Source organism: Elephantulus edwardii, unplaced genomic scaffold (genome assembly GCF_000299155.1).
Source record: "Elephantulus edwardii isolate Elephantulus edwardi_28Jun2011 unplaced genomic scaffold, EleEdw1.0 scaffold00199, whole genome shotgun sequence".
Lineage (NCBI taxonomy): Eukaryota > Metazoa > Chordata > Mammalia > Macroscelidea > Macroscelididae > Elephantulus > Elephantulus edwardii.
The window spans coordinates 1,627,142-1,639,027 of NW_006399949.1; the positions used below are offsets into that span (position 1 = coordinate 1,627,142).

Genomic DNA, 11,886 nt, shown 5'->3' on the forward strand with positions numbered 1-11,886 from the left:
GTGTCAGAACTTGAATTTCTTAAGGTCAAACACACTAAAAAGGTTTAAAAGTTTGTTATCATGGTAGAAGACATGTGAAGATAGGCAATTATAGACCTTTATTTACCAAACAATTCTTCAGGAGATAAAGAAAGGGATTGCTATACAACACTGGCAATTTGATGAAAATGTAAAGCCAGTAAATCTTGCAACCCATTTTTTCCTGAGTTTGAGTGATTCTAAGCACTTTATACTCCAGTGGCCTACTAGTAAGAAGCTGTGCTGCAATCCTCACGACATGTGGTTCAAGGCCACCAGCTGCTCCATGGTAGAAGGATGAACAATCTCCTGCAATTACCTGCCTCTGAACACCTTCGCAAGTGTCAGCTATGAGCCAGTTCTGATTCTATGGTACACAACAACAAGCACTTTAAGGATATGAATGCATTTGCATCTTTTTATCGTTATAATCCATGTGAGGTAAACATTATAACATTTATTTGTAACTGAGGAAAACTAAAAATGAAAAAGAAACCAAAACCTCCTCCCTTTTCTGATAAGGCTAATAAAATAATAAATCTTCTATAAACATGATTACAGAAAGAGAAAGGGAGTAAAACAGGCAAGGTTAAAGATAAGATTAACCACAAAATGATTAAAAGAATTATGATATGAAAAATAAATAAATAAATAAATAAAAGAATTATGATATGAAGTTCTATGACAACGTATTTGAAAACCTAAAGGAAATGATGGCTTTGGCAAAATAAATATTTCTTAATTGAATAATTAAATGAAATGTTTTAAATTATCAGTTGTTAAATTCTATACATGATCCTATACAATATTTAATCATTTGCCTACTAACTGAAAGAGTGGAATTTGAATCCAGCCAGCAGCTACAAGGAAGACTTAGTGATGTGCTTTACAGACTTGAAAACTCTACGAGATAATTATTGTAAGACATAGAGTTATTTTAAGTAAAAATAGTAAGTCTGCTTGGAACAGCAACATGTGCAAACAAGCATGAGTGTTACAAATGACTATCAGCTATCTACTGAAAAGTTGATGATTTCACACACGTAAAGGTGCTAAGGAAGAAAGACCTGCTGTTATTTTTTCCCAAAACCCACAACCTGCAAAGTCCTGTAAAGCACAGCCCTACTCTCCATCACCTGGATTACTTCAGGCAGAAACCAACAGTAATTTGTTTTAGTTTAAAATGTGCAAATAGACCCACAAAACTGTTATAATTATTAAAGAATTATATTTAGTTTGAAGTCATTAATTTGATAGGGTATCTACTTTTAATACTAAAATATCATATTGGCCGGATCTGAACTGAAAGTAACAGGGTAAGAAAATAAACTAACATTAATATGGGCAATAAAAAGAGTTTAACCTCTTTCTGTTGTTGACATGATTACAAGCTTAGTAGCATACCCAGTAGATTCTATGGAAACACTTTCAGCATTAATATGAACACTTATGAGGAGTGATATACCAGATGCATGACATAACATATAAAAATTGATAGTGTGCTCTTAAACTATGGAGCTTCCAAAATGAGGAGAAAATAAAAACATAAATACACCTCATTCATAGCAGTACACAAGCCTCTACCTAAAACAACAGAAACAAAATAGAATTGTTGTTATTATGTGCTGTCGAGTCTCCTGCAACCCATAGCGACAACGTGCAACAGCCCTGAACCCTTCCCTGTCCTGAGCCAGTCTCACAATAGTCTCTGGCGTACCAACAACCATTGCCCCAGTGACTGTATCAATCCATTCATCTGGGGTCTTCCTCTCTTGTACTGTCCCTCCACCCTTCCAAGCATGATGTCCTTCGTCATAGACCAGTCTCTCCTGTCCACGTGCCCAAACCGCTGGCTCGGCTCCACAATTAACAGTCATTTGATAGGGTATCTACTTTTGATATAAAAATATAATATTGGCTGGATGTGTACTGAAAGTAACAGGGTAAGAAAATAAACGAGTATTAATATAGGAAAGAAAAAGAGTTTAACCTCTTTCTGTTGTTGACATGATTACAAGCCTAATCTTAACACCAGCAGTCAGGAAATAAAAAGATGAATTGCATTGGGAAAATAGAACAGGACCTATATAAAATCATATAGACACTTATATATACCATTTATAATTTTATATATATATATATATATGTTATTGTTAGGTGCCATCTAGTTGCCTGAGACTCGTAGCTACCTTATGTACAACAATCCTAAATTCTGCTCTATTCTGTGTCAATGTTATTGTCTCTGATACTCCTATCCCTATTACCCCAAATACTGAATCAATCCACTCCTGAGTGGCAGGACAGGGCTCCCCGACAGCGAGCTCTGTGGGGATTTCTTGAAGAATCATCTGGCCCAGGACAAGGCCCTGACAATGGTAATTGTGTCCAGGTTCCCAAGTCATGCCAATGGCAGTTCTCTGGACTCTGACATGGAGTTTATAGCCAACACCAAAGCCAGGGTGGGGGATCTCGAGCAAGAGGCCGAACACTTGGAAAAATCTTTCAGAAACTACCATCGAAGAGTTTCTCTTTCAACCCCTCTACAAGCCTGCCACAGCAAGGAATCCATCACTCCTGCACTTGCTGGGGCTTCCCAGGAGCGTCACCTTAAGTTTCTCAGAGATTGCAGATGACAGACCTCACCCTAACACATCTCTGGCAGGGCATCCTGGGAGAGAACTAGAGCAAAGCTCTGGTCATGGTGATGGCCAGAGAGAACCTCTTCCTTGAGGTGCCTCTTATCCACACCGACCCCCAAACCAAGGAGAGTCTAGAGAGTGAGATATACCTGGAAGGTTTCACCCGATCCCACTTGGCTGGCCCCGAGGCCTGTCCAGACCCAACTCCCGCAGCCCTTGCGCATTGAGTCCACGTACAGCCTCTCCAGCCCTGGACCCGAAGCAGTGTCACAAGGACAAATGGAACCCTCCCACACTTGGAGATGCATTCACGGTCAGGCTCCTCAGATCGCCTCATTCACATCTTACTCCAAAATGCAGATGAACTGCAAGACAGAAGTGGACTTTCCAATTTGGATAAGCGACTAGAGTCATCTTTTGAATATGGAGGGAACATGCCAAGGTCATTTGAAGTGGATGATCTACTAGCAGCAGGTGGCATGCCTCCCATGGACACCCTCTCTGCTGCCATGCCTGCCTCATATCACTACCCAGATGTAGAACAGAAACAAATCAGAAAACTCAAGGAAAAAGAGAGCATAGGGAAGCAGTTTGCAAAAGAACGAAGGCAGAAAGAAGAACGAAGGCTGAGTAAACAATAAGAAGCTTTCCACAAGGAACAGAAAGATCTAGAAAAGCTGAATCAAGAAAGGAGGATAATAGAAGAATCACTGAAAATTGATATGGAAAAAGAGTTAGAAACAAGTGTGCAAGTAATGAAAGACAAATCTGCTAATGGTGAAAATGCCTTAGAGAAATATGAAAATCATTCAGGAACAGAGAGATCAAGACTTAACAGACAAGAGATCAACAAGATAATTGGTAAAGAAAGCTCTCTAGTGGACGTGCTGCCAGCTAGTGACAAAGATGAAAGTTTCACAGCCTTGTCTCCTGAAGTACCAGATGGCTCTTGGTGATAATGTTTGCTGCTCAGCTTCTTACATATAACCATCAGAAGTTACTACATAAGTAACATTTTTGCCTGTGCTTTGTGTTAAAGCAAAATGCTCAATAAAGATGATACATGAAAGCCTGAAAAAAAAAACACCCAAAATAACTCATTGTCCCAGTCATTGTATCAATCCATTTCATCTGGGTCTTACTCTCTTGCACTGTCTCTCCACCCTCCCAAGCATGATGTCCCTCTCCAAGGTCTGGTCCCACCTTGCAACATACCCAAAATATGTGAGACAAAGCTTCAGAATCCTTGCCTCCAAGGAGCAGCATAGCTTCACCCTCTCCAGGACGAACTTGTTCAACTGTCCTTCTATCATCCCTAGTAATTGTCCAGCTTTCCGATATATAGCAAGTAATTGCAAAGACCATGGCCTGTATCATGTGCACTTTAGTCTACAGACTGACATCGTTGATCTTCAGTACTTTGAAGAGCTCTCTGAAAGCAGACCTTCCCAATGCAATTCATCTTTTAATTTCCTGGCTGCTGGTACCAAGAATGTTGATTGTAGAGCCAAGCAAACTGAACATGTGAATAATCTCAGTCTCTTCATCATTTATTATGATGCTGCCAAGCATTCCAGTGGTGAGAACCATTGCTTTCTTGATGTTGAGCTTTAACCCATATTGAAGGCTGCAGTCCTTGACCTTCTACAGCAAGCACTTCAGGTTTTATTTATACATATATTTTACAAATAAAATATTATATTGTTGCATACACATACACAAATACACACACACAGAGTGAAAGAGAGAAAGAGAAAGAGAGGACTGTGGCATCAGGATTGGAGGAAGACTCTATGCATAACTGTTTGAAACCATGCCCAATCTTATGTCATCCTTGCAATCTCAGCTTAAACCCTTTGTTACAATCATCACACCAATTCATCTCACTGAGAGTTTTCTCCTCCACTAATCCTCTACTTTTCCAAGCATGATATCCCCTTCCAAGGGCTAACCCTTCCTAATAACACTCTACAAGGATGTGAGATGTAGTCTCACCATCTTTTTCTCTATGAAGAACACTTGACTGCTCTTAGTGTACAACATATTTGTTTATTCTTTTGGCAGGGCAGATCATATTCAATATTCTTTATCAGTATCACAATTCAAAAGGGTCCATTTCTTTGGCATTATTTATCAATCACAGTATAATTTTCACATGCATAGGAAGTATGTTTATTTTGTTCAGTGCTTTATATCTAGTACTTACATACAGCAACAAAACAACGCATTGCTTTTGAGTTGGAACCAATTTCTAGTGGGTTTTGCCAGACTATAAATCGTGTAGGAGGAGACTGCACATTTTTCTACCACAGAGCAGTTTGTGAATTCTAGCCACTTGTCTTTCAGTTAGCATTACAAATCCCTAACCATTTGGCCACCAAAATACTTACGTAGTGCTTTTTAAATCTTAAGAAAGCCCACATATTTTTGAGTGAATATTCTTTCTATAAGGTCTGTTTTCTAGCTTCTAAGGGAAGTAATTTCTTTTTGGCAAGTCCATTAAAAGTATCTCCAACTCTTGACCCTGTATCTATGTTCCTGTAATTTCTATTCCATGTTTCTGTTTGGCCTGTGACACTTTTCATAGGAAAAGTCACTTTTGAGAGTTATTAAGTTCATAGGACTTTTTTGTCCTATAAATACAATTTCAACTCCTGAATAGACACATTTGCAATGCAAAGTAGAGCACTTGTGCCTACACTGAAATGACTGGCTAGAGCAGAAACAATGCCCAGAGAGAAAATACTTACGATTTATTAGACTTACAAAAACAAAGGATTCAGTGAACCAGCATCTTCATATATTTTCTGGTTACTTTTTTTGTCCCCTTTTCTCCTTATCCTATTGTTTAATTTTATATGTAAAGGTAGATATTGCCATACAGTTTAATTGAGCTTGTTTCAACTTTCTGCAGCTTCTGATCGAGTAAAAAAAGCAACAATGTGGGAGGAAGGTTCATTTCAATGATCTTTCACCTTTTCTTGACTCTTGCTTAGTTGTGGCCCAATGTAACCTGACCCATGAAGATCATGAGGCTCCAGTATTTCCCCCCCAAAAGTCCAAGACCTTGAGACTGAGCTCAAGTCAGTACATCTTCTTACTAAGCGTATTTTTCCTACTTTCTCTGACTAGCTCATTTGCTAACTTTGAGACCAGAGGAAAGATGTTAGTGGTAGTCAGCCATGATATTACTCTTCTGCCAACATTCTTATTCACTGCTACCCCTTCCTACATAATCATCCTTAATCTAACTGAAATCATACCAAAGTAATCCCTACGAATAAAGATTTAATTCCCCTGTCTTTTGGTACATTTATGCAATGGAATGCTTTGAGAAGCACACAGGAGCAACAATTTTTTTAAAATCATTACCTGACTTGGGAGGGACTAAAGAGCATTATGCTACATGAATTAACTCAGTCCTCTAAGGACAAATACTGTATAAGACCATTATCATAGAAATAGAAAGCTAACTAGTAAAATATGTATGAGGATCTAATAGGGGTGGGTGGGTGGGAGCAGGAGGGGAGGATGGGCGGGAGCGGTAATCATAGGGTTGCAGAATTTAATGGGTGGATAGAGGAGATAGTTAAGAAAATGGGAAAGATCTAGAATGCAAAACGATATATATGAACTTTCTAAGTAAATCAGTATTAAAGAAAATAAAACAAACAAAACCTTAACTCCAAAATTCTGCTGAATTTGTTTATTGAAGGATCGTTGGAAGGACCTCTGTTGGCACAATGGTTAAGGACTTGCTTGCTAATCAGAAGGTTATTTTGAACTCACTCTGTGGCTACATGGGACAAAACCCCCCTGAGACCCGCTTCCATAAGTCAATCAAGAAAACCTTATAGGGATGGAAATCCCTGTTCTATCACTTGGGATTGCTGGGAGTCTCAGTTGGTCTGACCATACTGATTAAACTAAAATATTGAATACTATTTTAAAGACAATTTCATCTCATTATTTATTCTTGATGTATGACTAAAATATAAAACAATTACCATTTTGTAAATCCATTCTCTTTTGTAACTCCTCTAATGACCAAGAGTATATAGTTCCTGCAGACTGTCAAGTTCTCATCTTCACACAGCATGAAAGTTAAAAGCCACTGTCCTGGAGGGGGGGGGGGAAGTCACTGTCTTGTGAACTGAAATTTGTGGACTTCTACCCGTTGTTTCTAGAACTATGTAAATTTTTCTAAATATATTTTTATTCTTTCAAGTTAGAAATGTAGTCTATTTGACCTATATTTGATGGACACTCTACAGCAAAGGACAAGAAACAGTCTTTCTGCTGTTTGTCATCTTTCAATTTAGTGTCAAAACTCGGTATGATTTTACATTGTTTTTGTCCTTATGTGCCCTTGAGTTGGAACTGACTCTTAGTTTACCCTCCAGTCTGTTTTCAGAGTATGTCGTAAATTGCACAGGAAGAGATTACCCATCCCACAGAGCAGCTGGGGATTAAAATCACATGCCTATGAATTAGCAGCAAAACTCCTTACCAATAGCCGCCAGAGTTTTGGAACTGTTTATATAACTGACATTTTAAAGCAATACATATGATATAAAGTGGATGTTTTCTTGTAATTTTTGCTCGTCTATGTAGATTTGCATATTTTTTTGCAATAGCTTTGAATACATGGGGACAAAAGAGATTAAGTATTTTTTTTATCCCAGCCTTCACACTTGACCCTGTAAACTTGGAAACAATGGGAATACTTGTTTTAAGCAATTTGCATACAGTTAATTTGCATACACTCAAGCAGCTTTAATTTTAAATATGTTTTTATTACAAAAAGAAAACACACTTCTCCTGATAATCATGATGATTGAATAAATCTTTTAATAACTTCCTTCCTAATTATAGAGAAATTAATTATAAAGTTTTAATTACATCTTAGAATATTTAGTTCTGAATAATCTAGATGTATTCATTCTGTTATGAGTGATCCTGGATAATCACTTACCACTTCAATTAGACTAGAATTTGTAAAGAAGCCTTAGTAGTTAAGCATTCAAATATTAGTATTTTAACCTCATAGGTAGAGAAAGGTCTGGTAATGTCCTGTAAAGATTTGCATCTCAAAAAGCCTATGAGGCAGTTCCACTCTGTCACATGGGGTCATTGTGAGTCAAAATCCAACTGAGGGCATCTAATAGCAACTGTTCTTCTAAGCTTTTTCAGGAGAACAGAAAAACAATGCCTGAAGACACTGACATGAATGTAGAGAAAACAAGGTTTCATTCCTTCTTGTACTAACTTTCAAATTACTCTCTTTTAGTGGAAATTGTTATCCATTTATAGAAATAAATGAAGATTTACTCTCTGAGGACTAAGAGTTTGAATCTCACTATCTTTCTCTTTCCACCTTTGAACATTTTATGGCATTAAGGTTACTGACACTTTCAGATACAGGAATATGTATATACATACATTTATTTACAGCTAGAATATTCTTTAGAAATAAGGAGATTGAGAATTTGTCTCACTTATTTTGGACAAGTTATCAGGAGGAATCAATCCCTGGAGAAGAAGGGATCTATTATTCTCAATAGAGAGTTAGCTAAAGAGAGGAGAGCCTTCAGCGAGATAAATTGTCAGAATTACCGTAACTATGGGCTCAAACATATCTACTGTTGTAAATAAGGATGGCTCAGGACTGGGCAAAATTTCATTCTGTTGTAGTTAGCGTTGCTAAGTTTCAGAACCAATTTGACGGTACCTAACAACAACAAAAACACACATATACTCACACGCATACCTATATATACGCAAACATGAGTGTTTATACGGATTTAGGAGTCATAATAAACTTGATGGCAACTGATTAAATGGACAAATGATTGTTGTTGTTCTTATTACTTGTTATTGAGTCACCTGTGACTCACAGCAACCCTATGCACAATAGCTCTGAACTCTGTTCTGTCCTGAGCCAGTCTCACTTTCTCTGACACACTAATCCCATTATCCCAAGCATTGTGTCAGGCCATTACATCCAGGATATTCCTCTCTTGCACTGTCTCTCCACATTTCCAAGCATGATGTCCTTCTCCAAGGACCGGGCCCTGCTAGCAACATGATAGAAGTATGTGAGGTAGAGCTTCAAGATCTTTACCTCTAAGGAGCAATTTGGACTTACCTTCTCCAGGACAAACCGTTCTCTTTGCCTTTATGCTATGTTCAACACTCTTTTTTAGCACCACAACTAAAAGGCATCAATCCTTCTGGAATCCTTAATCATTGTCTACCTCTCTGATGCAGAGGAAATAATTGCAAAGATCATTGCCTGGGACATGCACACCCTTGTCTCCAGACTGACATCATTGTTCTTTAGCACTCTGGAGAGGTCCCTGACACCAACAGATTTTCAAATTTGTCTTTTGATTTCCTGACTGCTGGTGCCAAGAGCACTGATTGTGAAACCAAGAGAGCTGTAATTTTTAAAATTTCAAGCTCTTCTCCATTTATCATGGTGCTGGCAATTGACCAAGTGGTGAGAATCTTTGTCTTCTTGATATTGAGCTTTACTCTTTGTTCCTGTCAAGACTGTATTCCTTGACCTTCTGTAGCAAACAAGTAACATTGTGTCATCTGCATATTGCAGGTTGTTCCCTTGACACATCCTTCCTCAAAAAAGCCCAGCCTCCCAAATGATCTGTTCGGATTGAATTAGTATGGAGACAAGATGTATCCCTGAAGCACTTCTTTCCTGATTTTGAACCATGCAGTGCTTCCTTCCTTGGTTCTGACAGGCGCCTCCTGATCCAAGTATAAGTTTCACACGAATTCAATGAAGTGTTCTTGGATTCCCATTCTTTTCAATGTTAGCCACAGTTTATCTTAATCTACACAGTCAAAAGTCTTTGCAAAATTGATGAAACATTTTGTTATTATGTTATGTTGAGTCACTTGCAACTCACAGTGACACTGTGTACAACAGCCCTGCACCCTTCTCTATCCTGAGCCAACCTTCCTGTTTCCTACACACCTACCACCATTATTCATGTCACTGAGTCAATCCTTCTCGTCAAGGGTCTTCCCCTCCTGCACTGTTCCTCCACCCATCCAAGCATAATGTCCCTCTTCAAAGACTGGTCCCTCCTTGCAACATGCCCAAAGTAAGTCACACAGAGCTTCAGAATCCTTCCTCCAAGGAGCAGCTTGGTTTCACCCTCTCTAGTATGAACCTGTTTGTTCTCCTGGTAGTCCATGGCATATTCAATACTCTTCTCCAGCACCACAGCTCAAAGACATCAATTCTCCTTCTGTAATCCCTAGTCATGGTCCAGCTTTCTGATGCATAGCATGCAATTATGAAGACCATGGCCTAGATCAGGTGCACCTTAGTCTCCAGAATGACATCATTGCTCTTCAGTCCTCTGAAAATGTCCCTGATAGCAGACTTTCCCAGTGCAATTCATCTTTTTATTTCCTAAATCCTGGTACCAAGTGTGTTGAATGTGGACCCAAGCAAACTACAGCTGTTAACAATCTCAATCTCTTCACCATCTATATAATCATATCCACTTTGAAGGCTGCAGTCCTTTATCTTCTGCAGCGAGTGCTTCTGGTCCTCCTCAGTTTCTGCAAGTAAGGTTATGTCTTTTGCATAACCAGCTTGTTGATGAGTCTTCCTCCAATCTGATGTTACATTCCTTCTCATACAGCGCAACCTCCTGGATGATCTGTTCTGCATATAGGTTGAAAATACATAGAGATAGGACACATTCCTGGTGTACACCCTTCCAGATTTTGAACCATGCAGTGTTTCCTTGCTCTGTTCTGATGACTGCCTCTTGGTCTAAGTATAGGTTTCGCATAAGCACAATCAAGTGTTCAGGATTCTCATTCTTCTCAGAGTTAGCTACAGTTTATTGTGTTCCACATAGGCAAATGTCTTTGCATAGTCAATGAAACACAGATAGACATTCCTCTGGCACTCTCTGCTTTCAGCCAAGATCCATCTAATATTCGCTATAATATACCTAGTATCAAAGCCTCTTCTAAATCTAGCCTGCACATCTGGCAGTTCTCTGTTAATGCGTTGTTGCAGTCATTTTTGGATAATTTTTGCAGAATCTTGCTTGCACGTGATGCCAATGATACGGTTTGATGATTTCTGACTCTGTCAGATAGATCACTTTTCTTTAGAATGGCAACAAATGTAGATCTCTTCCAGTCAGTTGGCTGCGTGGTTGTTCTCCAGATTTCTTGGCATAACTTGGTGAACACATCCAGGGCAGCATCTGTTTGTTGAAATTTGTCAATTGCTATGCTGTCAATTCCTGAGGTCTTTTCTGCCAATTCCTCTAGAGCAGCTTGAACTTCTTCCTTCATCACCACAAGCTCTTGCTCATACATTGTTTCATGAAATTCTTCGGTCAGCCAATTTCTTTTGGTACAGTCAATCTGTACATGCCTTCCTGCTTCTTTTGCTGCTTCCTGGATCATGCAATATTCAATTATGACCATAGCATCCATAACTCAAGGCTTGAATTTTCTTCAATTCCTTCAGCTTAAGAAATGCTGAGCAAGTCCGACCCTTTTGATTTTCTAACTCCCGTTCTTTGTGTATTTCATTACAATAATTTGCTTTGTATTCCCGCACTGCCCTTTGAAATATTCTGTTCAGTTCCTTAATTCCTTGATTTCTTCCCTTTGCTTTGATTTCTCAGCGCTCTAGATAATTCAGATTATCTTCTGACATCTATTTTGGTCTTTTCTTTAACATCTGCCTTTGTAATGATCTTTTGCATTCTTCATGGATGATTTTTTTTTTTTTTTATATCCTCCCACAGCTCATCTGGTCTTTGCTCGTTGGTGTTCAAAGCCTCAAACCTGTTCCTGAGATAGTTTTGAAATTCGACTCAGATAGACTCAGGTCAAATTTTGGTTCTTGTGGATTTGATTTCATTTTCTTCAAATTCAACTTGAACTTGCATATGAGTAGTTGGTGGTCTTTTACATAATCAGCACTTGGCCTAGTTTTCACAGCTGATATTGAGGTTTTTCCAGTGATTCTTCCCACAGATGTAGTTAATCTGATTTCACGTGAAATCCATGTGTACAGTCTGCATTTATGTTTCTTTTAGTAAGTATTTGCAATTAATAGGTCACTGATCGTACAGAATTCCTGGGGCTTTGTGTTTTGCTAATTCTTTCAGAGCAGGTTCAACTTCCTCTTTCATCATTATTACCTCCTGATCATATATTATTTTTT

General features: G+C 38.5%; 1 protein-coding gene across 1 annotated transcript in view; it reads left to right on the forward strand.

The window, feature by feature from the left end:
* The first annotated feature begins 3,379 nt into the window (after positions 1-3,379).
* The window catches only part of GMNC (geminin coiled-coil domain containing), a 40,842-nt gene continuing 32,335 nt past the window's right edge, over positions 3,380-11,886 (forward strand). Inside the window, exon 1 of the mRNA XM_006897072.1 lies at positions 3,380-3,609. Coding sequence (XP_006897134.1) covers positions 3,380-3,609 — 230 coding nt within the window. The remainder of the gene's footprint in view (positions 3,610-11,886) is intronic.